The sequence below is a fragment of the Schistocerca nitens genome, chromosome 2 (genome assembly GCF_023898315.1).
Source record: "Schistocerca nitens isolate TAMUIC-IGC-003100 chromosome 2, iqSchNite1.1, whole genome shotgun sequence".
Classification (NCBI taxonomy): domain Eukaryota; kingdom Metazoa; phylum Arthropoda; class Insecta; order Orthoptera; family Acrididae; genus Schistocerca; species Schistocerca nitens.
Genome location: NC_064615.1, coordinates 912,526,552 through 912,553,692, shown reverse-complemented (window position 1 = coordinate 912,553,692; position 27,141 = coordinate 912,526,552). Strand labels below are relative to the sequence as shown.

At 41.1% G+C, this 27,141-nt stretch overlaps 1 protein-coding gene across 2 annotated transcripts in view; it reads right to left on the bottom strand.

The window, feature by feature from the left end:
- Positions 1–1,591: 1,591 nt before the first annotated feature.
- Positions 1,592–27,141, bottom strand: part of LOC126237229 (glutathione S-transferase 1-1-like) — a 52,404-nt gene continuing 26,854 nt past the window's right edge. For both annotated transcript variants that reach the window (XM_049947120.1, XM_049947121.1), the window contains exons 4-5: positions 12,089–12,256; positions 1,592–1,856 (exon numbers count right to left, since the gene is read on the bottom strand). In XM_049947120.1, coding sequence (XP_049803077.1) covers positions 1,704–1,856; positions 12,089–12,256 — 321 coding nt within the window. In that variant the 3' untranslated portion in view covers positions 1,592–1,703. The remainder of the gene's footprint in view (positions 1,857–12,088; positions 12,257–27,141) is intronic.

The following is a 27,141-nucleotide window of genomic DNA, read 5'->3' as shown; positions in this document are numbered from 1 at the left end:
TTCATCATACATTTCTTCAATTTCTTCGTCATCTGCAGAGCTAGTTGGCATATAAACTTGTACTACTGTAGTAGGTGTGGGCTTCTTATCTATCTTGGCCACAATAATGCGTTCACTAAGCTGTTTGTAGTAGCTTACCCGCGTTCCTATTTTCCTATTCATTATTAAACCTACTCCTGCATTACCCCTATTTGACTTTGTGTTTATAACCCTGTAGTCACCTGACCAGAAGTCTTGTTCCTCCTGCCACCGAACTTCACTAATTCCCACTATATCTAACTTTAACTTATCCATTTCCCTTTTCAAATTTTCTAACCTACCTGCCCGATTAAGGGACCTGACATTCCACGCTCCGATCCGTAGAACGCCAGTTTTCTTTCTCCTGATAATGACATCCTCTTGAGTAGTCCCCGCCCGGAGATCCGAATGGGGGACTATTTTACCTCCGGAATATTTTACCCAAGAGGACGCCATCATCGTTTAATCATACAGTAAAGCTGCATGCCCTCAGGAAAAATTACGGCCGTAGTTTCCCCTTGCTTTCAGCCGTTCGCAGTACCAGCACAGCAAGGCCGTTTTGGTTATTGTTACAAGGCCAGATCAGTCAATCATCCAGACTGTTGCCCTTGCAACTACTGAAAAGGCTGCTGCCCCTCTTCAGGAACCACACGTTTGTCTGGCCTCTCAACAGATACCCCTCCGTTGTGGTTGTACCTATGGTACGGCTATCTGTATCGCTGAGGCACGCAAGCCTCCCCACCAACGGCAAGGTCCATGGTTCATATGCAATTAAAATTAATTCAATGGCTAAAATGGTAATAATTTCAATGACACACTTCAAATAATGAGACGTATAATTTTACGAATGTGTGGTGTCAGTTCTTTTGGACATGTCCAAAAGAACAGACAGCATGCATTCATATAACTGATTCGCCTCGATAGGCAACAAATCCACCTTCTTCAGTGCAGATGAATGATTATATCTGACCTCCTGCAGGAATCTCAAAGTAGTGAGCACTGAGGACATGGACATGGACTATGGACAGGTGGCACCAGGTAGAAACGCCCGTCTGCCAAGAGGCATACTGAGCTAGTCCATGCAGTTGCCATAAACACTGTGTCTGGGTGGTGCAGTGGTTAACACAACTGGCCAGTATGCATGAGATCCCAGGTTCGAATTGCAGTCCGAAACACATTTTCACTCATTGCCACTGGTTCCGTGAAGAGTCCTGATGCAGCTGGCAACAATAGTCCCTGCCCTTTCCTTTCTCCCCCCCCCCCCCCCCTACCAACTTCAATTTACACATGAGGTATATAATTTCATACAATGAAAATTATAACCTGTTACTGTGACAGTTCACATAATTGTAGAAATAGTAATAATAAAATCTCAATGACTCTTCCAAAATATCATTTTGCATCATTAAATTACCTCGCGAAGTTGAACCACTGGTCGTAAACCATGTACTTCTTTCTTGTGAATATAAGTGCTAATGGAAAATATTTCAGTCAAAAATAGCAGATCATTTAGTTTACTGGATATACATTCAGAATAAATTTCAAGTATTTTGAGGAATGTTATCATGCACAGTTTGAATTAACTGATTTATTTGTACATATTAAACTTTTTTTCTAATACAAAGAGAAAGTCCTATGAGATAGTCTGAAGACAAAATGGCTAGGACTATTTGAAATACATAAGACTATTTTTTATCACCAGCACCTGCATCATCATACCACTTCTTAAACACCATGGCATCTGGATGATAAATCTCATCATATGACTTTATTGCCTTCTTTGCTCTTTCAAACCAGGCAAGAACATTAGAATATTTCTTGTAGTCAAAACCAACAGCCTGTAAAGAGTACAATTGAAGAATATACAGTACATGTATTATTTCAGGCTTAGTGTATATGCAACTACAGCCACTGATTATCAAAAACTCAAGTTGAAAAGGTCCACACTGATTTTTGTTTACATTTAGTGACTGCTTCATTTAACTAACTATCTGAAGAGCAACTATTTAATACCAGACTAAAGAATAGATGTAAAATATACAGAGTGCAAAAAATTATGTTAGTGAAGTTCAAGGGTTAATGGAAGATACCATGAGGAACAAACTGAGGATAGGAACCCATTTCCAGATAATCATCCTTCAACAAAATTGTAGGAGCCAATGCCGGCCACTAGTTCATCCCTTCGGCAGTGAATGTAAGTCTTTGAGCTGATGGACGTGCTTTTCACAATAAGCGTGACTGCGTTAACGATGCTGGATGGTGGGAAATATGTTCATACCTGCCACAACACTGATTGCTATCTGTTGGCATTGCTGCCAAAAGGGATGAACTGCAGGTGTTGATCTCTATGACATCAACATCCTGCAGTACTGTTTTATGAGGTTCTCAGACGTGGATTCGCGTCCTCAGTTTGTTTGTCGCCACACAATCTACTATACGTCAAAGCTGTTGGTGGTGTTTTGTTGCACTTTGTACTTGACAGTACAATATAATGGTGAATGTATTCTGATTTTATATGTTTTGATGACATATTTTATTCTTCTTTTAAGAGTGGATCTGAAGATGTTTATTTAACCAAAACCACTAATTGAGTTTAACGAAAAGCAACCTGTACTTTTCTTGTCATAAGTTTTACATTTACTCGCCATACTCTGGTGTCTGGACAGCTTGGTGGCTTGTGCTCAAGCATATAAACTACAACTTGAAAAATTGCTTAATAGTCGAAATTTACCAATAGTGGAAATAAACAATAATTATAGTCCAGGGCAGAAATGTCTTCATTTCAGTAAAGTATTTTAAAAACAGAAAAAAAAACAAGTAACTTTCAAGAGTGATATATTAATAGGAATTGTTTAATCTGTGGTACCAGGCAATAGTAATAAAAATACCTCAATAACCAAATAGGGTAGCTGAAAAAGGGTAAAATGAAGACAGAAAAGTACGAGTACCATCAAAACAGGGTGATTTCGGACAGTTTTGTTATTATTTTGATTGTAACTTTCTTATATATTGGTAGATTAAATTGATTGTTATGGAAGTGGTAGGGTATATGTGTAATGAATAAAATATCCCCGAACCAGAAAGTGTATGTGTAGGTATATTTATCTGAGGCAGTTAAATAAAGTGTCCGAAGTCACCCCATGGATTGGGGTGATTTCGGACACGTGTGTTTTTTAAATCTCTGTCCGAAGTTACAGTATATAGAGGACAAATTCGGATAGTTACTGCCTTTTTTTTTTTAAATTCTACATGCTTTTTATTTGATTTTGGTGACATTTTACACATTTTAAGGTAGCCCTTTGTTACGAATAAGTGATATGGAATGATATAATGAATTTTATATATTATAGATAAGTTTTTATTTTTCAAGAATTTAAATAAATTTTTTTTACAGTTCTTAACTGAAATATTAGAAACAGACAGAAACAAACGAAGTAATTTAACTAAAAGGTCAAAATAATTTTTCTCGCTCATCATTCTAAATTAAGTTGCAAACACTTTAAATAAACGAATGTCTTAGAGTCTTAAGCACATCATCTCAAAAAATGAACATTCCTCTCCTCTCAACTGGTGTGGGAAGTATTCTCAAAATTTGCAGTTTTTGTATTGTGTCTTCATCGGGGACATTAGTAAACACAAATATGTTTTTACTGTTCTCATGTGGGCACAAGAATTTCATACCTACTTCTGTAACACCAAAATTTGTGGCCACTCCAATATACTGCCTTGTTTGCTCCTTGTTTCCACATTTATATTTGTACTCTGAAACAAGAAAAGCCTCTTCTTTCAGTGGTGAAACTTCAATGGATGATGTGTAGTTTTCACTTTCACTACTGCTAGAAGCAAGCACTGTGACTTGTTTCAGCACTGTAACAGTTTCCTTGAAAATCTCGGCCAGTGATTGATTTTCCAGGTTGAACGTCTAGTTTGCAGCAGCAGCAGGAGCTAGCAAGCTTATTTGAAGGATAACGGTTCTTTGAGCATTTTTTCAAAAGTGGAAGACCACGCGTCTGCGTTGCTTTGCTGGCTCTCCTCATTATCAGGCAATTTTCATAAGACATGATCTGGATCAAAAGGGATTAGGTCCGTGGCACGAAATCCATCCTTTATGTTTACCTTGGAATTCGCTGAAATCTTAGTGTCTGCTTCAGAAGAAATGGGAAGGCATCCTTGGAAATGGTCCCATGAGTGTGTTTCTTCCAATCAGTTAATACAGCTTGCCACGCTGCTTTCATTGGCCTGAAGAAGCTTACATCGAGCAGTTGGAGGAGGTGCGTGCTATTGGGGGGGAGGGGGGGAGGGGGGGGGAGGGGGAAGGAGAATGAATGAAATATTGTTCTGCTCACACACTTCAATAACACGTAAAGACACGTGACTGGATAAGTTGTCTCCAATCATGACTGTTAGCCCATTTTGCCTCTTCAAATAGGGCAAAGCGATTGTAAAGAACCAGTCTTCAAATACTGGCAGGTCAAACCATACACTTTTGTTCCTATTGAAACGGGTTCCTCGTGGTCCACCTTCTTGCCCCATGTCCCACAAATGCTCTGATTTGTAAAGGACACACGGAGGAAGCAGTTTACCATCAGCACTAGCTGGCTTCATTATCGAGACACCAGATTTTGATGAGTCCATCACTTTTTCAGTATGCTTACTCCCTCATTTCTTAATTATCTGGTGCTTGCCTGGATCATCTGACATGTTGGTTTCATCATAGTTGATCATATTGCTAGGTGGGAGATCTTCCAGCTTTGCCTTGATATTAGAGAAAAACATCTTAACAGTCTTTGTTCACTTCTGCACAAGCTCATTAAATATTTTTGCTTAAGCGAATGGCAAGATCTTCTGACTGTCGTTTGAGGAATAAACGCACCCATTCTTCTCCTGGCAAATTATTACGAAATTTCCTCTCTTTTCGGCCAGATTTATTAAGGTAGCCTTTAACTAAATATCTAATATCCAATTTAGTGAAGGGAATTCCCCAATGTGCAGCCCTCAAGATACCTTGCTTCAACATTTCTTCTTCTTCTTTATTTAGCACTGGCTGTCCTCCCATTTTTTTCGGATGTGCTTCCTGCACTTTATTTTGTATGGTTGATTTAGGTATACCATACAAATCACACGCATTTCTGTATTATAATTTACCACTCCGAATATCACAAACAGCTTTATCTAAAATTTCCGGGTCATAATTACACCATACTATAGCACCTCTCCTGCTCTTATACGTTCTTGGCATTGTCCGAAATCACCCCACACAGTACACAGTTTTACAAAAACCGTCGTTATTTTATAACCTAGCACGAGAAACTCTACAAACTTGTACAGAAATTGTCTCAATGCTGTTAGCTACTGAGCGCATCGACAATTACGGTTACAATAACTTCCCACTCGGTGCAACAATAGAAAGTTTCCACTTTACAATAATGCATGGATTTTTAACAGTGAGACTGTTCGTCAATTATTCACCTAGGGAAACAATTGATGCACAATAAAAGTTGTGGAAAGCAATAAATGCAATCTTGCGCTTAAAATAACTGGCGCACAGATGTTAAAATAAGTAACTCTTTGTTTCTATGCAGTGGCAAAGAGCAAATAAGCCATACTGTCCTAATTCGCCTGGTGTCCGAAATCACCCTATTTGATGGAACATGTTATTAAAGCATTTATGAAAGTGCTGAGCGAAAAGCGTATTCAGTTTATAGTTCTATGTTTATTACATCAACGAAATTCGGGATGGAAAAAGTTTTCATTCCACACGATTGTGTAAAATCATCATCAGGGATGCCACACCGAGCGTCTAAGCATATGGTATATACTGTTTGAATGGGGAGTGATCAGCAGCTATCAAATTTTCATTTCCAATAGCTGAAAGTTAATTTGCATCAATACACAGCTGATGAAATGGATGTAGATGAAAAAAGTATATCCCCTTCAAAATAGTCCCCATTAGATGTAATAAGCTTTTCCAATCCCTGAAAGATGTCTCAAACTTTATCTGATATTCAATAATGTTGTGTGTTTTCTTTCTAGGTGCCCATTCAAGATTCCTAGATCTGTAAATAATTCCAGGTAGTGATCTCATTTGTTCTTTTTCGTTATTGTTCTAAGAGCCCTCTTTTGTAATCTGAAAATTTGTTCAATGTTTGGTCTGCCCGTGCCCCAAAAAATTTTACCGTAAAATTTGACTGAGTGAATATATGCATAATGAGTTACTTTCAATCAATTACTATCACACACTGATGCTGGTACCCACAGAACATATCATGAGGCAGAAACCCAGCTGCGATTCTTTTTGTCCACCACTTCAGTTGGTTATCTACATCCATTTCTAAGACCTCTGTGTTATTTAACACAGCTTAGCGACTCATGATTTACACTCAATTCAGTGTTGTTGTTATTTCTTTGTATAGAAATGTATACTTTTGTCTTCTTTATGTTAAGTGTTACTTTATTCTCCTCTAACCATATATGTACTCTATTAACATCAGCTTGGCACAGCAGTAGCTCTAGTGACATATCTGTGATTATTTTGTTGCTGCTGTCAGCAAACAGAATTTTGTCTGCCTGCGTGACTCTTTCAGGGAAGTCATTAGTATGGATTAGTGCTCGACATACTCCCTGTGAGACACCTAGGTTGACATGTTCCGCATCTGATAGATGCTCCTCTATGGAACTGAGATTTCCATTGGCCTGTGAAATTTCTACTCCATGTACTGTATTCATGAGATATGACTGGAACCACATGTTTACTACTCCTATTATTCCCAGTGCCTCTAGTTTGTGGCAAAGTACACTCCTGGAAATGGAAAAAAGAACACATTGATACCGGTGTGTCAGACCCACCATACTTGCTCCGGACACTGCGAGAGGGCTGTACAAGCAATGATCACACGCACGGCACAGCGGACACACCAGGAACCGCGGTGTTGGCCGTCGAATGGCGCTAGCTGTGCAGCATTTGTGCACCGCCGCCGTCAGTGTCAGCCAGTTTGCCGTGGCATACGGAGCTCCATCGCAGTCTTTAAAACTGGTAGCATGCCGCGACAGCGTGGACGTGAACCGTATGTGCAGTTGACGGACTTTGAGCGAGGGCGTATAGTGGGCATGCGGGAGGCCGGGTGGACGTACCGCCGAATTGCTCAACACGTGGGGCGTGAGGTCTCCACAGTACATCGATGTTGTCGCCAGTGGTCGGCGGAAGGTGCACGTGCCCGTCGACCTGGGACCGGACCGCAGCGACGCACGGATGCACGCCAAGACCGTAGGATCCTACGCAGTGCCGTAGGGGACCGCACCGCCACTTCCCAGCAAATTAGGGACACTGTTGCTCCTGGGGTATCGGCGAGGACCATTCGCAACCGTCTCCATGAAGCTGGGCTATGGTCCCGCACACCGTTAGGCCGTCTTCCGCTCACGCCCCAACATCGTGCAGCCCGCCTCCAGTGGTGTCGCGACAGGCGTGAATGGAGGGACGAATGGAGACGTGTCGTCTTCAGCGATGAGAGTCGCTTCTGCCTTGGTGCCAATGATGGTCGTATGCGTGTTTGGCGCCGTGCAGGTGAGCGCCACAATCAGGACTGCATACGACCGAGGCACACAGGGCCAACACCCGGCATCATGGTGTGGGGAGCGATCTCCTACACTGGCCGTACACCACTGGTGATCGTCGAGGGGACACTGAATAGTGCACGGTACATCCAAACCGTCATCGAACCCATCGTTCTACCGTTCCTAGACCGGCAAGGGAACTTGCTGTTCCAACAGGACAATGCACGTCCGCATGTATCCCGTGCCACCCAACGTGCTTTAGAAGGTGTAAGTCAACTACCCTGGCCAGCAAGATCTCCGGATCTGTCCCCCATTGAGCATGTTTGGGACTGGATGAAGCGTCGTCTCACGCGGTCTGCACGTCCGGCACGAACGCTGGTCCAACTGAGGCGCCAGGTGGAAATGGCATGGCAAGCCGTTCCACAGGACTACATCCAGCATCTCTACGATCGTCTCCATGGGAGAATAGCAGCCTGCATTGCTGCGAAAAGTGGATATACACTGTACTAGTGCCGACATTGTGCATGCTCTGTTGCCTGTGTCTATGTGCCTGTGGTTCTGTCAGTGTGATCATGTGATGTATCTGACCCCAGGAATGTGTCAATAAAGTTTCCCCTTCCTGGGACAATGAATTCACGGTGTTCTTATTTCAATTTCCAGGAGTGTATTTTGTGATCTACTCTGTTGAACGCCTCGGCAAATCTAAAAAAAATTCTTTCATACAATAGTGTCTACTCAGGGCCCCCATTATGCTTTTAGTGAATTCTGCTATTGCTGTTTCTGAACTACTGCTAGTCTGAATTCAAATTGTGATTCTATTAGCAAATTATATTATTAAGGTAGTCAATAAGTCTATCTTCCACATCTGTTTCTATGATCTCTGAAAATGAAAATAGGGTGATATCAGTCTACATTTTCTATGTTCTCAGTATCACTCTTTTTGTGTACTGGTAAACTCCAGTCTGTTTAAGTATTCCGGAAAGGTAACTGAAATGAAAGATTAATTTAGAATGTGTGTTAAGGGCCCCTTCACATTATCAATGAATTCCTTGAGCCTACACACTGGAAATCCATCTAGCTCAGTTTACTTGGGATACAAATTAACACTCCTCTGTCCCTTACTTGGAATTTATTTCTCTCTGATTTCTTTCTCCATTTCCTTTCTTAACAACTGTCCAGATTGCTTTGCTGTCATTGCCCAAATTGTATGCGATTCTCTCATTCATGACTTTTCTGCTGCTAGCAACATCTTCCTGTTAATTCTTTTGTATTTTTATAGTAATCTAGAAACTGCATGTCACTCAAGTATGCTTGTAAAACAACAACCCTTTAATGTTTTCCTTAGTTCTGGGATCAGGAAAGGTCACAAGTGGCTGCATTTGGTGACTATGGAGGCCGGTGTATCATTACAGTATTGGTTATGGCAAAAAATTCAGAAAGAAGCAACAAAGTGTGAGTAGATGCAATACTGTGATGCAGAAATCATTAATTGTTTTGCCACAAATTCAAGCATTTTTTCCACATTGTTTCAAGCAAATGTAAGTAGTACTTTTGCCATCTCTTATTTCATACCTAAAACATATGAAAAAATGGCATCACATGAACCTGCTGATACGCAATCATCATCAGCAAGCAACTTCCCCGATTTGGTGATCAATCATAATCACTTTCATTTTTTCCATATTTCCATTGTTGTTAATGTGCTGGGGTGTCCACAGCCCTAGTGATCTCCAATGTTTTAATGGCTTACTTGTATATCAACCATGAACCATTGTTTTGTTCATAGCACATTCACCAAAAGCGATATTTGAAGTATGACAGACTGCTACTTACCACACAGAAGAGACACTGAGCAGTAGAGAGATACGTATAAAGTGCATACAAAAGTAGATTAAGTTATCAGACAAAGTCCTTCCTCAGACATAGAAAACACAAATACACACAAACATAGGGCCATTGTGATCTCCGGGTGCTAAGATCTGAATGGAATGAGAGTAATCTTGGCTGGGGTAGGTAGTGGCAGTACAGAAGAGGCATTGGACAGGGTTGGTGAGGGGCACCAGCTTAGGGCTGGGGAGATGCTATAGTGATGCCCGTGTGAGGGTGCAGGGACATTGTGGGGACAGGATGGAGGGTTGTCAGGTGCATCATCAGGAAGCTGTGCTTGGAAGGATAAAAGGGAGAGAAGAGAGAGAGAGAGACAGAAGGGGAAATGACTACACCACCGGGAGCACAGCAGGCGTACGAGAGACTGGAATGGGAGCAGGATAAGGGGATAGATGCAGGTGGGACAGGGACTGTTGAAGGTCAAGGCTAGGGGGTTACAGAAATGTAGAATATGTTATAGAGAGAGAGTTCCCAGTTGCACAATTCAGAGAATCTTACGTTAGTGGGAAGAATCCAGATGGCACAGCCTATGAAGCAGCCACTTCAGTCAAGCACACCGTGTTGTGTATCATGCTTAGGAACTTAGAAGACCAACTGTCTCTTGGTCACAGTTTGGTGGTATCCATTCATGCAGACAGACAACTTGGCCATGTAGAATTCCACAATGTTTGTAGCCAACGGCAGACAACATGCCTGCTTCCACAAGTAGCCCTGCCTTTGATGGGGTTGGAGATGTTTGTGAAAACGATGGAGTAGATGGTAATGGGAAGATGTATGGAACATGTCTTACATCCTGGTCTATCAGAGAGATATGAGCCAGGGGACAAGGGGCTGGGAGCAGTGCCCAAATAGGGAAGGACAAGGATTCAGTGCAATATGGGTGAGGAAGGACTTGGTCCAATAGCTTGATATACCATTAAATGTACTTTAAATGTGTCTGTCTGCCACTCAACACCCCCTTTGTGTGAAGAAGAGCAATATATCCCATTTCATTGTTGTTACTCCATCCCAGACTTTTCTTCATTCAAAAGCAATATTTAAAATTCCAAAAACTTCAATTTTATTCTATTCATACTGCACAATTTAATATAAATCCTTTGTCCATTTTTATATATAACAAATAACTGCCGATGCAAAAACACATGTAACCTTTTTCACAGCTGACAAAAAATTAAATATCTGATGTGCTAACACTCTGCAGATAATGTAAACATGTTTAGCAACACAACAATGACAAAACTGCACAAATCAGATTAACACAACATGCAAAATTACAAAATTCTCATTACTTTTTTAACACATCTTGTATAACAAATTTCTCTGAAATACTACCAAGTGGCCTCACTCTGATTCACTTATTTTCTGCAACTACTGGTTGCTTCTTGACAAAGCATTCTCTTCATTTTCACTTCTTAATGTGAGGAACCATGTATTTAAAAGCCTCAAACTGTTAAGAACAGAGCCCATTTATGTCCTGTGTGTACATTATCTTGTTACAGTGTGAAATGTGTTGGTTGGTTTACAAAAGAAATGAATATTTTCAGTGTGGAAGGTGAGTAAAAAAATATGATTATCTGTTTAGAAGCAATGTGGCATTTGCTTGTGTGATACAGAGTGAAGTGGGAGATGGCATATTAACCCTGCAATATTATTAGACTCATTTCAGAATACAGTCAGATGGTTCAGCTTACACTGACAGCTCAAACAGAACTGAACACACAGCAGCAAGTTCTAACAGCAGCATGCTTGTTTTTCTGCGAGAATGATGATGAGGCTCAGAGTAGCAAAAGTAAAGTCACAATTCTACATAACGTTGCTGTATATGACTAATTAATGAAAATGTTCTTAAATATTCATCACCATTCATACGAATCGCAAACATCACAAAAATTAAACATTCTAATATCACTACCCACAGAATGATAATTTGTGTGTTATTTTATTTAATGCTCTACCAATAATGAAACTATTCTTTCAATGATAGAAGTTTTACTATAAAAACCGCATAGCCTAAATAACATCTGACTGACAAGAAGCTATTCTGTGACACAGAAGCATTACAGACAGAATGCTTTCAGTACAGGAATTTTGCTACAAAAAACCTCCAAAAAAGAGTATCAAGAATACAACATAAAATTAAATGAGGACTCTGCACAAACAAAGAAGACACTCCTACAATTTATCACAATATTTATACTCTGATCTAAATTCCTGTTAAGACTAAAATCATATTAAACAGGTTTTTAATTATTCAGTAAGTGTAAACAGCTGCTTATGTTCCCTGAAACAATACTGTTAAATTCGTAGAATGAAATAGCAGATAGAAACAACAACTAAATACTGTATGAGAAAGAGCAGAAGTTTCCCACTCCCTCCCCTCTCTCACCAAAATAGTTGCCACATACTCTCCCTCATTATGGGATTTATGGAACATGCTGCATAATTGAACAAATGGCCTTTAAAATGTAGGGTGCAAACTGTTATTTGTCCAAATAAATAAATCAATATTGCACTCGATGGAATGCTTCTTTGTTGATAACAGTGAATAAAAAGTTTCATAACTGAATAGTGTAGAAATGTTCCAGCTTAATGAAACAGTCCCACTGGCTAACTTTTCACGAACAGTACTTACTTCTGCTGCGCCAACTGAAGATACCATGGAATAATCAGCAATAGTCATAGACATTCCAGCCACCCATTCCTTTCCTTCGAGGAAAGTATTTAGGAAATCATAGGCTTGTTCTATTTTCTTAAACTTTTCTGGATCAAACTTTGGTGCTCCATAAAACAATACTGGGTACTGCAAAGAAATTTCTGTCATTAGTACCATGAATACAATGTAATGGTACAGAATACATTAATCTCCCTTCTGCGTGTAGAACTGTCTTAGTTGCTTACTAAGTTTTGGCATCTGCCATCATCAGATACCTGCAATTAAGAATACAGGAAAATAACAAGCAACATGTGTTTGTAACACAACATCAAGCTACAAAAGATTAAAAATCAAAGTTAAGACATAATTATAAAAACTCACTCACCACAAACTTAGAAATTGCAAAAGAAGGTCCAATGTAAGGAATAAAAACGTGTGCCTACTCAGAGTGTCGACTACCAGCCTGGCTCACAAATTTCACAAAGCTGCAAGTTTCAGCTGCCAGATGGTGCCAGTGTAGAGAACATTACCTTCAAATTTTATTGATTTATTTTTTTATTATTATTTTTTAGTTTTGCAGCAAACAACCTGCCTCATATAAATCAAATTACTGGTTCTCCAGCAAGACGGATCTGCCATCCAAAGTATTTTGATTTGGTAATCAAATTATTTTAATCTTTATAATCTGTTTTACAAGTTTACAATTTTAGTATATTGCTTGGCTAAGTTTTAGTTCAATGTGTGCAGTTTTTTTATTTACGGACACACACAATTATAATAGCAAATAATACTTTTATAATATCATCTTGTGAATGCAAAATGTAGTTAATACTAAATTCCATGTAGCTTCTGTATACATATTATTCTGTGATAGATTCAATGAATACCTATTGTCAAATTTGGACGAACTGCACCTGGATCAATTGGCATCAACTGAAAAGGCTAATTTTAGGAGTATGCCACTACTTTCATTTGAATCATGTTTTTGATGGGTTTTTTTATTATTTGACTTTGAATGTTTGTCGGTGGAGGAATGGTTGGTATCTTTTATAGAGGGTAGGTTCCGTGTAATAGGTTGAAGGGGCTGGTCTATGAGAGCAGAGATTCGCTCAGTGGGGGCACAGTAACTGGCCACAACGGGGCATCCTTGGTGACTATCCACAGCTCCTGTCCCTTTACCACATGGTGTCCTACTCGTTGCTGTTGCTGCCACCTCCCTGTACACTAACATTCCTAATGGCCATGGCCTTACCACTACTAAACACTACCTTTCCCAACGCCTGATGGATTCCAAACCGACAATCTCTTCCCTAGTCGTCATGACCAACTATATCCTCACCCACAATTACTTCTCCTTCGAAGGCATTACCTACAAACAAATTCAGGGTATGGCCTATGGGCACCTGCATAGCACCATCCTATGCCAACCTATTCATGGGCTATCTAGAGGAATCCTTCATAAAAACCCAGAATCCTAAACCCCTCAGCTGGTTCAGATTCATTGATGACATCTTTGCTATCTGGATCGAAGGTGAGGACACTATCCACATTCCTCCAGAACCTCAACAGCTTCTCCCCCATTTGCTTCACCTGATCCTACTCAACCGAACAAGCGACCTTCCTAAACGTTGACCTCCACCTCAAAGATTGCTACATCAGTATCTCCATCCAAATCAAACTTACTAACCACCAGCAAAACCTCCAATTTGACAGCTGCCACCCGTTCCATACCAAGAAGTCCCTTCCATACAGCCTAGCCACCTGTAGTTGTCGCATCTGCAGTGATGAGCAGTCCCTCTGACAATATACCAAGCGTCTCACTGAAGCCTTCACTGACAGTGATTACCGTCTCCAACTCTGTACAAAAACAAATTTCCTGTGCCTTATCTGTCCAGTCTCCGACCACCTCCCAAAGTCCCACCATACAGCCAAGGAGGAGCATTCCCCTCGTAACTCAGTACCACCCAGGACTGTAACAACTGAATTACATTCTCCACCAGGGTTGCCCACTATCCTTCCTATCCCCTCCACAGTGGTATTCCACTGTCCACTGAACCTACACAATACACTCTTCCATCCTTACACTACCTCTGCTCCCAATCCATTACTTCATGGCTCATTCCCCAGTAATAGACCTAGATGCAAGACCTGTCCCATACGTCCTCCCACCACCGCCTACTCCAGTCCGATCACTAATATCACCTATCCCATCAAACGCAGGGCTACCTGTGAAGCCAGTCATGTGATGTACAAGCTAAGCTGCAACCACTGTGCTGCATTGTATGTAGGCATGACAACAAACAAGCTGTTATCCTTCATTTCCATGACTGCTTCACAGCCTGTGCCCTATGGATCCTTCCCATCAACACCAGCTTTTCTGAGTTGCGCAAGTGGCAATACATTCTACGCTCCCATAACCCCCCTGGCCTCAACCTTCGTTAGCCATTATCCTCACTCATTCATTCAGTCCCTTCCCTGTTCCCATTCCGGCACTACACTGTCGTCACTCCACCATCACACCCAGTCTTTTTATTTCACTCCTTTTCTGTTACTTCCCCCCCCCCCCTCCTCTATCCTGCCCTCCATCTAACCTACAGCACTTCACTGTCTGCCATACCCACCATACCATCCCTCCCCCTTCCCACTCCAGCCTCCTCCTTACCCCAATCCAGCTGCCACTTACATCATTCCCTGGTGCTGCTGCTCACAGTGTGGTTCCAGTTGCCTGAGACTGCAGTCGTGTGTGTGTGTGTGTGTGTGTGTGTGTGTGTGTGTGTGTGTGTCTGTGCGCACGCATGCATGTCTGTCTGTCTGTTGTCTAGTTTTGACGAAAGCCTTAATGGCTGAAACCTTTAATTATGAGTCTTTTTGTTGTGCCTATCTGCGACTCAGCATCTCCACTATATGCTGAGTAGCAACTTCCCTTTTTATAATATTCTTATATTCCATCCTGGATTTTCCATTGTTTGCCTGTTACTAGTCACTGGTTTAAGCTTTTCAAGAGACTTTGGAAATTATGCTTGGTTGTCCTTCCGAACACCTTTTTTTTTCTTTTCTTTTTTTTACATTTGCAACGATAATAATAATAAAAGTAAATAAAAGTTTGTGACAACACAAAGTAATATTTCTAAATAAGACATTAGTTTTATTGATTTCTTAAGGTCAGTTATTAGCTATGATGTATTTGAGATCTTACCTTCAATGTGTATGTATTTTATGTTAATTATATATTATCAATATGATAATGGATAGTCTTTGGTGGAATATAAATAATGGAAAGAATAAAAGTAACTAGTTACCATACAGCTGACGGGTTGAGCCATCAATTGGAACACAAACAAAACTTAGAAATTTGGTAGTTTGGTCAAGTTGTTCTTCAGGGCTAATAGTGTACACATGCACTGCGAGGGGTTGTGATTGGTAGGTTCATTTGGGGGAGGGGACCAAACAGAGAGGTTATCTGTCCCTTTGGATTAGGGAAGGATGGAAAAGTAAATAGGCCACACCCTTTCAAAGATACCATCCTGGTGTTTGCTTGAAGTGATTTAGGGAAATCAAAGAAAACCTAAACCAGGATGGCCTGATGGGGGTTTGAACCGTCATCCTCTCGAATGTGTGTCCAGGGTGCTAAACACTGTGCCACCTTGCTTGGTGAGGCGTTGTGCTAGGTGAGGCAAGGGGGAAAATGAGGTGGGGAAGAGGAAGAAGGGTTACAAAATACTGTCTGACAGTGGGGAGGGAGGGGGTGGCAGATAGATGGGATATGAATACAGTGAGCTTGTTGTGGCCATAAGCAGGAAGAGGTACGTGCAGCACACAATGATGTGGAGGAGTAGACTGGGAGGAAAAGCTACAACAGAGGAAAACTGCTGGAACGAGGGTTGTGAGTGCGAGATGAGTGAAGTTAGGGTAATGGGGTGGAGGTGGTAGTATGGTAGGGGCAAGCAAAGAATGAGGCAGGACAGTTGCGGAATTTAAGATGTGCCCAAAAGTTATTACCTTTTACAACCTTTTTTCTGAACCCACTGATGAATGAACTCCGTGGAGAGATGTTACTTTTACTCTTTCCATTCATTCTTCTTCTGGTGCCTTTGTCCCACATTGGTGCATGGCCAGCATGGTTATCAATGTATTTGGCTGGTTAATTTAAGGGGTGACCGGATGCCTCTCCTGCTCCCACCCTCTTACCTAGGCAGGATGGAACATGCGTACCTCAACAATCTGTGTTTAGTGTTATTCATGTGAAAGTGAACAAAAGTTTCTATTTTTCTAATGTTTGTGAATCATGTAACTGAGGTGAAACTTTGGTAGCAAATCAGTAGTCATCTAGTAAGATGTGTAAATCCCCCTAAAAACCAGATCCAGGCTGGCTGGCACACGACCCTTATTATTTATCTACTGCGCGGATTTGATCTGGGGCCAGTGCCCCTCCCCATCATATAAGCAGCACGTTAACATGCATGGCTAGGTACCTTTAATATTTTCATTGTTTATATTTACATCTATACTCTGCAAACCGCTGTGAGGTGCATGGCAGAGGGTACATCTCATTGTACCAGTTGTTAGGGTTTCTTCCTGTTCCAATTTATGTATGGAGAATTATTGTTTGAATGCCTCTGTGCATGCAGCAATTATTCTAATCTTATCTTCAAAAACCTTACATGAGTGATATGTTAGGGGATAGTAATCATTTAAAGCAGTTTCTTGAAACTTTGTTAATATGAAAGTTGTACCAAAAGTAAGATTCCCATATTTATACAAATAGAAAACATTGTTTATTGTTATTAATTTTTGCATTGTTGAAAAGCTTACACTTTTGTCTATTTTTCAACATAATCTCCATTTTTTCCCAACACTTTTGAAGATAGTGCTCCAGATTTTGTATTCCTAAGTTGAAAAAGTCTCCCACCAACCCGCTGAGGAAGCATGTGACCTCTGCTCAGACTTCATTGCCACCTAAGTGTTCCTTTAGCTTGGGGAAGAAGTGATAATCACTGGGGGCCAAGTCAGGGCTGTATGGGGGACGGGCCGTTAGAGTCCACCCAAAATTCTTCAGAAGTTCCTGTGTTTGATGAGCGACGTGGGGTCAAGTGTTGTCGTGAAGAAGCACTGCTCCCTCTGTCAGTCGTCTTCTCTGGTGATTCTGGATTGCTCACCGGAATTTGGTCAATGTTTCACAATATCTGTCTGAGCTTATTGTCATCCCAGGTTGCATGAAATCGATGAGGAGTGCCCGCTTCCAATCCCAAAACGACTCTCCATAACCTTTCCTGCCGACTGCATTTGTTTGAATTTCTTTGGTGGTGGCGAAACGGAGTTACGCCACTGACAAGATTGTTATTTTATTTCAGGAGTGTAATGAAACACCCTCGTTTCATTTCTCATGATTACAGATCCCAACAACTTTTTGTTGCCTCCCCCCTAACATTGTTGAAGAAACTTGTGAGCACAGTCAAGACGTTGCTTCTTGTGTCCGTCAGACAGCATCCGGGGGACCCAGTGAGCACACACCTTGTGATAACCCAACGTTTCTGTTAAAGTTCTTTCGATTGTGCCACGGGAAGCTTCAGGAATGCATTCGACTAGTTCAAGGACAGTGACCCTCCGATCTTTGAGCAGTAGTTGTTGTTGTTGTTGTTGTTGTGGTCTTCAGTCCTGAGACTGGTTTGATGCAGCTCTCCATGCTGCTCTATCCTGTGCAAGCTTCTTCATCTCCCAGTACCTACTGCAGCCTACATCCTTCTGAATCTGCTTAGCGTATTCATGTCTTAGTCTCCCTCTACGATTTTTACCCTCCACGCTGCCCTCCAATGCTAAATTTGTGATCCCTTGATGCCTCAGAACATGTCCTACCAACCGATCCTTTCTTCTAGTCAAGTTGTGCCACAAACTCCTCTTCTCCCCAATCCTATTCAGTACCTCCTCATTAGTTATGTGATCTACCCATCTAATCTTCAGCATTCTTCTGTAGCACCACATTTCGAAAGCTTCTATTCTCTTCTTGTCCAAACTATTTACCGTCCATGTTTCACTTCCATACATGGCTACACTCCATACAAATACTTTCAGAAATGACTTCCCGACACTTAAATCTATACTCGATGTTAACAAATTTCTCTTCTTGAGAAACGCTTTCCTTCCCATTGCCAGTCTACATTTTATATCCTCTCTACTTCGACCATCGTCAGTTATTTTTCTCCCCAAACAGCAAAACTCCTTTACTACTTTAAGTGTCTCATTTCCTAATCTAATACCCTCAACATCACCCAACTTAATTCGACTACATTCCATTATCCTCGTTTTGCTTTTGTTGATGTTCATCTTATATTCTCCCTTCAAGACACCATCCATTCCGTTCAACTGCTCTTCCAAGTCCTTTGCTGTCTCTGACAGAATTACAATGTCATCGGCGAACCTCAAAGTTTTTATTTCTTCTCCATGGATTTTAATACCTACTCCGAATTTTTCTTTTGTTTCCTTTACTGCTTGCTCAATATACAGATTGAATAACATCGGGGAGAGGCTACAACCCTGTCTTACTCCCTTCCCAACCACTGCTTCCCTTTCATGTCCCTCGACTCTTATAACTGCCATCTGGTTTCTGTACAAATTGTAAATAGCCTTTCGCTCCCTGTATTTTACCCCTGCCACCTTTAGAATTTGAAAGAGAGTATTCCAGTCAACATTGTCAAAAGCTTTCTCTAAGTCTACAAATGCTAGAAATGTAGGTTTGCCTTTCCTTAATCTTTCTTCTAAGATAAGTCGTAGGGTCAGTATTGCCTCACGTGTTCCAACATTTCTACGGAATCCAAACTGATCTTCACAGAGGTCGGCTTCTACCAGTTTTTCCATTCGTCTGTAAAGAATTCGCTTTAGTATTTTGCAGCTGTGACTTATTGTTAAACTGATAGTTCGGTAACTTTCACATCTGTCAACACCTGCTTTCTTTGGGATTGGAATTATATTCTTCTTGAAGTCTGAGGGTATTTTGCCTGTCTCATACATCTTGCACACCAGATGGTGGAGTTTTGTCAGGACTGGCTCTCCCAAGGCCGTCAGTAGTTCCAATGGAATGTTGTCTACTCCCGGGGCCTTGTTTCGACTCAGGCCTTTCAGTGCTCTGTCAAACTCTTCACGCAGTATCATATCTCCCATTTCATCTTCATCTACATCCTCTTCCATTTCCATAATATTGTCCTCAAGTACATCACCCTTGTATAGACCCTCTATATACTCCTTCCACCTTTCTGCTTTCCCTTCTTTGCTTAGAACTGGGTTTCCATCTGAGCTCTTGATATTCATAAAAGTGGCTCTCTCTTCTCCAAAGGTCTCTTTAATTTTCCTGTTGGCAGTATCTATCTTACCCCTAGTGAGATAAGCCTCTACATCCTTACATTTGTCCTCTAGCCATCCCTGCTTAGCCATTTTGCACTTCCTGTCGATCTCATTTATGAGACTTCGTATTCCTTTTTGCCTGCTTCATTTACTGCATTTTTGTATTTTCTCCTTTCATCAATTAAATTCAGTATCTCTTCTGTTACCCAAGGATTTCTACTAGCCCTCGTCTTTTTACCTACTTGATCCTCTGCTGCCTTCACTATTTCATCCCTCAAAGCTATCCATTCTTCTTCTACTGTATTTCTTTCCCCCTTTCCTGTCAATTGTTCCCTTATGCTCTCCCTGAAACTCTGTACAACCTCTGGTTCTTTCATTTTATCCAGGTCCCGTCTCCTTAAATTCCCACCTTTTTGCAGTTTCTTCAGTTTTAATCTACAGTTCATAACCAATAGATTGTGGTCAGAGCCCACACCTGCCCCTGGGAATGTCTTACAATTTAAGCTGCTCACTGTTAATCTTCTGGAAAATCCACTCCATTCTTCATCATGGACTTCCGTGTGACCCTCAGCAAAAGCCCTGCACCATTTGCGGACGTGATGAATGGACATGCACTCTTCACCATAAACCTCAGTCAGCTGCTGATGGATCTCCATAGGTGATAACTTCCTTGCATGGAGAAACCGGATTACTGCTCGAACTTCGCACTTGGTGGGATCGGCGACCAACACTTCCCTCTCTGATGGTTGCCAAGCCAACACTAAGTTATGTAGCGAATCATGGACGGGTGGGCTTAAGAATGGGGGAAGCACTGTGCATGGCACTGTTGTTGGATTTAGCCTAGCACCTTCCCTCAAGGCTGTAGCTCACTGGGAACCTTACTTTTGGTACAACCTCCATAGATTTTCTCAGGATAGTTTACGTCTATCTTGAAGAGTCTTCCAATTCGGTGGCTTCAGTATCTCTGGGACACTCTCCCATGGATTAAACAAACCTGTGACCATTTGTGCTGCCCTTCTCTGTATGCATTCGATAATCCCTGTTAGGCCTATCTGGTATGGGTCCCACACACTTGAGCAATATTCTAGAACTGGTCGCACGAGTGATTTGTAAGCAATGTCTGATTGTACTCCGCAGTATTCTACCACTAAACCAAAGTCTACCAGCGACATGCTTTACCCCCATCTGAGCCTATATGATCATTCCTTTCCATATACCTACAAGTCTTACACCCAGGTATTCATATGAGATGGCTAACTCCAACAGTCACTTACTGATATTATGGTCATAGAATACTACAATTTTTTTCATTTTGTAGAGTGCATTACATTTTTGAACATTTAAAGCAACTTGCCAATCTCTGCACCACTTTTTAATCATATCAAGGTCTGACTGAATAATTATGCAGCTTCTTTCAGATGGTACTTCATTACAGACAACTGCATCATCAGCAAAAAGCCTGATTTTACTATTAATTTTGTCTGCTAGATCATTAATATACAACATGAACAGCATGAGTTCCAACAAATTTCCCTGGGGCACACCTGAAGTTACATCTACATCTGATGATGATTCTCCATCCAAGATAACATGTTGCATCCTCCCTACAAAAAAGTCCTCAATCCAGTCACAAATTCCACTCTATACACCATATGATCATACTTTTGACAATAAGCGTAGGGGTGGTAGTGAGTCAAATGCTTTTTGAAAGTCAGAAACTACAGCGTCTACACAATTGCCTTGAACCAAAGCTTTCAGTACGTCATGTGAGAAAAGTGTGAATTGTCACACAAGATCGATATTTTCAGAATTCCTGCTGGTTGGCATGGAGGAGACCATTCTGTTCAAGATACGTCATTATGTTTCAGCTTAGAATATGTTCTAAGATTTTACAACAAACCAATGTCAAGGATATTGGATGATAGTTTTGTGGGCCACTTCTACTACCCTTCATGTAGACAGGTGCCTCTTTCCAAAAACTGGGCACAGTTTTTTGTTCGAGGGATGTATGACAGATTTTAGTTAGATGAGGGGCTAGCTCAGCTGCAAATTCAGTATCGAATCTGTCAGGGATTACATTGGGGCCTGGAGCCTTTTTCAATTTTAACCAACTCAGCTGTTCTCAACACCACTGACACTAATACATATTTCATTCATCTTTACAGTGGCACGAGAATTAAACTGGAGTAATTTTCCTGATTTTTTTCCTTTGTAAAGGAACATTTAAGAACTTCGGTTTTTACTTTGCTACTTTCAGTTTCAGTTCTAGTCTCATTCACTAGAGACTGGGCACTATTATCACTTAGTACAAACTCAGTCTGAAGTATGAGGGTGGTTTGAAAAGTTCTTGGAACGGAATACAAAAAAAGTACTTACATCACTGAAACATTTTTTTATTTTTCAATGTAGTCTCCTTGTAGATTAATGCACTTGGTCCAACAATGTTCCAGTGCCTTGAGCCCATCTCGAAAATGAGTTTCCTCCAGGCCTGCAAAACAGTTGTCAACTCCAGCTATCAATTCTTCGTTTGAAGTGAATCTTTGTCCACCATGAAAAATTTTCAGATTTGGGAAGAGATGGAAGTCTGGCGGACCCATATCAGGTGAATAAGACAGTGTGGCAACAATTCATACCTTAGTTCATGTAATTTTGCCATGGCGTCGGCACATGTGTGCAGGTGCGCATCAAGAGTCGTGGCACCCATCTTGCAGATAATTTTTTCATTTCTAATTCTTCCATTAAATGTGATAGACCCTTTCAGATGACATCTGTCAAGCATGAGCAATTTTTCTCACTTTCAATCAGTGATCCTCCATGACCATTTTGTGCAATTTTGCAATGATTTCTGGGGTAGACACATCTAGGCCGACCACTGCGCGGATCATCATCTAAGCTCTCCCAACCAAATTTAAATTCATTTGGCCACTTGGCAACAGTTGAATAAAAAGGAGCAGTGTTCCCCAGTGTATTCTGGAAATCGGCGTGAATGTTCTATGCTTTCGTACTTTTGTTTATGAAGTACTTAATCACTGCTGGAATCTCGATTTTTTCGATCTATGCAAGTCACTACACGGGAACAACAGCAGAGCCATGTCACCGCCATAGCTCTCTCCCAACAGCACTGATGTGGCACTCGTTTACAGCCAACAGTCCAATGAATATCATGTGAACAACTTGTTGCACTAGCCTTATAAAAACTGGTTAATCTGTTTGTTGCAAATACAATACTTGTGGTGATTCCGAGAACTTTTCAAACCACCCTCGAAACATTCAAAATTTTCATTAAAATAAAATGTGTTGTTATGAACCATAGTATGGTTTCAATTATTAGCAGGCATTTGACATTTAAGGTCGAAACATGTGGTGACGTCACAACAAGTAATGCTCACAGGGTTCTGCCACAATGCTGCACTTTTCATGGGAATAAAAAAATCCCTTTAAGTATATACCTCCTACAAACATCAAATAAAATATCTGATATTCATATGATGTAGGAATCTCTGTGTATCTAGAAAACTACTGAGCTCAATGCAATTCTTTTGGTAATGTCTCTTTCCAATTTTGTGTATCACATTATGTTTGATATGTAAATTATTCGTGAAACAACATTTATTCTTGCAATTTTTGTCAATATTTAATAATTATGAAGTTTAAATTTTCTATTTTCTTCAGAAATCACATAAAAAACCTGAAATTTATGTATGGTATAGCCCTTCATCGTGCTTTCCCTATGCCCACCTTTGAACTACTTTTGTAGCACATCGTAAGGGATGTGAAAATAAATGTTACAGCAATCTTCTCCTGCAATGGCTCTCTGTGAACTGGCAGGCACAATGATTTGCATAATTGAAGAGGCAACACAGTGGGAGCAGTTGATGCTGGCTCCCATTGGTGTATTGCTGGAGGAAGCAGCTACTTTAAATCGGACTACAGTTACATAGGATAAATTTATGCAGTTGATACAGGAGGAGCTAAACAGTACTGGCCCATGATTTTGCTAATTTAAGTCTTGCATGTAGCAGATTTTTCTCATAAACTTTTGTTCTGTAACTAATGACATATTTAATATTATGTTAGAGAAGAATAAAATTTACATTTGGTTGCAATAACATGACCAACATAACTTCTTAATACACAAAAAGTAATTGCAGTTAAAATAGCCACTTTGGAAAACAAACTTTGGCAATCCTTTTTAAGTTTTCTTCTTTCCATAATGTAACAGCAGCCTTATAAAAACTGGTTAATCTGTCTGTTGCCAATACAATACAGTAGAACAGGAGTCACTTGCAATGTTTCACTCAGTATGATCCTGTGCCATGATCGTTTGGGGCAATGCAACTAGTCAAAAAAGCTGTTACTCTACATAAGTGTGCTCTAAGAATACTGCCTAAAGTTGACAACCGAACATCATGTAGAGGCTTCCTGCAGCTGCCACAGTTTTGGAGGCACAAGCCATGACAATATGTGGTTTTCCAGTCGCAGTAAACAGTGTTGCAATTACAGACAGCTATTTGTATCCAAATGGTTGTGTGCCCAAGTGACAGCACTCTGACATTCCTTTACTCACAGATACTTAGGTTACTGACAGCCACTTGATGGCAGTTCAGGTCCGGGCTCCAGAGTGACTGCCAGCCACCCTTGAGCCTACTCTTCGGACCACAACACCTGCCGCTACCACTACCCATCAGATGGTGCCATCACACGCCTTCACTGCAATCACAGCCACTGGAAGTCTATCAGCCACTCTGGAAGACCCCATTCCACTGGACCTCCACTTGGACTGCCCACCAGCTCATGGCCTTGTGGGACGATGTTGCTACACATTCACAGCACCTCCTGGCTCATCGCCACTACTGACAGCTGTGGATGTTGTCATGGTAAGCACTTGCTATGCATCATCGCTGACTGAAATTTCTGTACCGTATTTACTCGAATCTAAGCCGCACTCGAATCTAAGCCGCACCTGAAAAATGAGACTCGAAATCAAGGAAAAAAAAAATTTTCCCGAATCTAAGCCGCACCTGAAATTTGAGACTCGAAATTCAAGGGGAGAGAAAAGTTTTAGGTCGCACCTCCAAATCGAAACAAAGTTTGTCTAATTGTAATATGAGACACAATTTAGGTCGAATGAATGACGATACAGCTGCAGTAGTTTGGTTCGAGTCGTAAGCTTAGCAGTTACGGTTTACCAGGTAGCCATTGCTACACGTCACGCGCTCCGTCCGTATTTATACGGATATCCTTCCTTTTTCACGTGCTTCGTCTGGTTTGAATTGATTGCTTATTTTTCTTTGATCTGATAAGTGCCGTTCTCTTTGTTATAGGTGTTTACGTCACTGTAAGCTGAAAATGCATTACTGTACTGTATCATGCATTGTTTGTCGCATTCTGATAGTGCGTCTTTACGGCCTGTCGCCGCTCGCGGCGTGGCTTGCTTTTGTGCACGCTACCGCCGCTTACAAATAAAAAATAGAGAGGAATCGTTTCATTAGTGAAACATTTGTTGTTACTTACACTACTGCTTTCTTTGATAATGATCAACAAGAACCAAATAATAGACTGTGTATGATAGATGATGATCTGAACGAAATTTTAGCAAAAATTTTTCTCCGTTTGAAAATCTTTGCAGGTGCCTCTTTAGTTCATTACATTCTGCACAGAAATTAGAGTCATCTTAGATTTAAAAATCTAGTCAGTTGCCGTGCTTCATTTCTGACTGTATCACTATCAGGCATAAGAATAATACGAATATAAACATGACATGATATGTATATTCTTCCGCGTTTGCTGTTGTCTCACTCTAGTTTCGTAGTTTATTAGGCAGACAGGATTTAAATGAGATAGTAGCAAACACGAAATAATACATGGCAAAATGTTTATATTCGTATTAATCTTATGGCGAAGAGAATACTACATGTGATTCACAATTCATAAAAGCTCCTATTAGCAACCATCTCTTCTCACAGGTAGGAAAAAATTCAGAACGTAGAGTTGGCCATATTGACAAACATCCCAAACAGTCTTGCCAGTCGGATTTTCGTAGTACATTGAAATGCTGCTACATTCGAAGATCAACAATACAGAATTTGTATTTACTTCGTTGAATAATGTACCAAAAAGCAGTGGTCGAAACTCTGGGCGGAGGAAAAAGGCTTGGCTTCCACTTTTTTTTTTTTTTTATTTATTTACTGACGCAGAGATTTTGGTGCCAGTATTTATCTTTGTGCCTACAAAGCATGCCTGTGTGGCGCTACATATATTCGACGGCAGAAGTTAGTTGTGGCGGCACCCACCAACATTTTTCAGAACTCCCGCTTGCTTTGCACTCGATTCTAAGCCGCAGGCGGTTTTTTGGATTACAAAAACCGGAAAAAAAGTGCGGCTTAGATTCGAGTAAATACGGTAGTCCTCATGTATGAACCTTCAGTCTCTAAAGTTGTACTGAGTTAGTTCATGGTCAATAAACAAACATTTGTTATTCCAATGTGCATATTAATCACTACCTGGGTACAACACCTGGTCAGGGATACTTCAAAGGACAACAAGGATAATGTTTTGTGTTACGGTTCTCTTCACTTGTCTGTCATACGTGTTAACAGGTGGTGGTGGTGATGATGGTGATGGTTTCATGCCACGTGTGTGGTTTCTCAGTACAGTACCCGCTCAAAATTTGCTCGCTCTAGTGCCAGCTCCTGGTTTCGTCTTGACCGTCTCCCCACCACCAAACCATGCTCAATGTTGTCCTTCTTTGTGTGTGTTTCAGTGTTTCCTGATGTGTCTTCATTCATTTTTGCTGGAGCAGTGTTTCATCCTTTTTTCAGTTGTTCAGTTCTGTTCGTGTGTTAACTCACCTTGGTGGGGCAACATAGTTATTTTAGTGTGTTGCACCACTCTGTATTCAGATCCTACTAAAATGCACTGTTTCTGTGATGTATGAAGGGGTGGCCCCTGCATATTTCATTCACCGCACTTACATGTATGTCGTGCAGGCCTCACCTTGTAGGTAATTTGGAATACAAGAGGCACCAAGGTACTGTGTAGTCATGACACCAGCATCTGCCACAATGTTCGAGAGCATCAGCATTGCCAGTACATGACGTGAAAATCACAGTCGACAGCGCTGCAGTCATGGGCAGTAACTTATATCCACATGGACGTACTTGTTCTCAGGCAGGTAATTAAGTCTGCGCTCTACCCCTGGAGAAGCAGTTACATTCGAAGCTCAAGGCAACCAATGGCCACCTGGAGGCTCCACTACGGACCACACATGCTGCTGCCATCCCCACTGCTCACCGAGGTGCCAAGTCACACTTGTTGTGAGCCATATCCGATACCGCACTTTTGCCAGGTGCTCAGAGGGCCCCGCTTTACAGTATTAATTGTGACTGCTCACAACTCACTGCCTCATGTGACTGAGTCATTACTAATAGCACTTGCTGCTCGTCTGGAGGCTGCCTACAAGCTCATCAGTTTGTGGAACTGTGCCATTATTAATCTTCCCTGCTCCTGCAGACACTGCTGTTCTCAAGATGTGTAGACATTATTCCTCAGTAAGAGGGTAGCACATTGTCAATGAGGAAAAAAAAAAGGTTTCATGTAGTTTTCTAGTGCTCTTCTCTCATACGCAGTACCTCACTTGCGGCAGGGTGTAAGGTTTTGTGAGATGTTTCAGAGCTCTTCTCTAGCCCACTGTACTT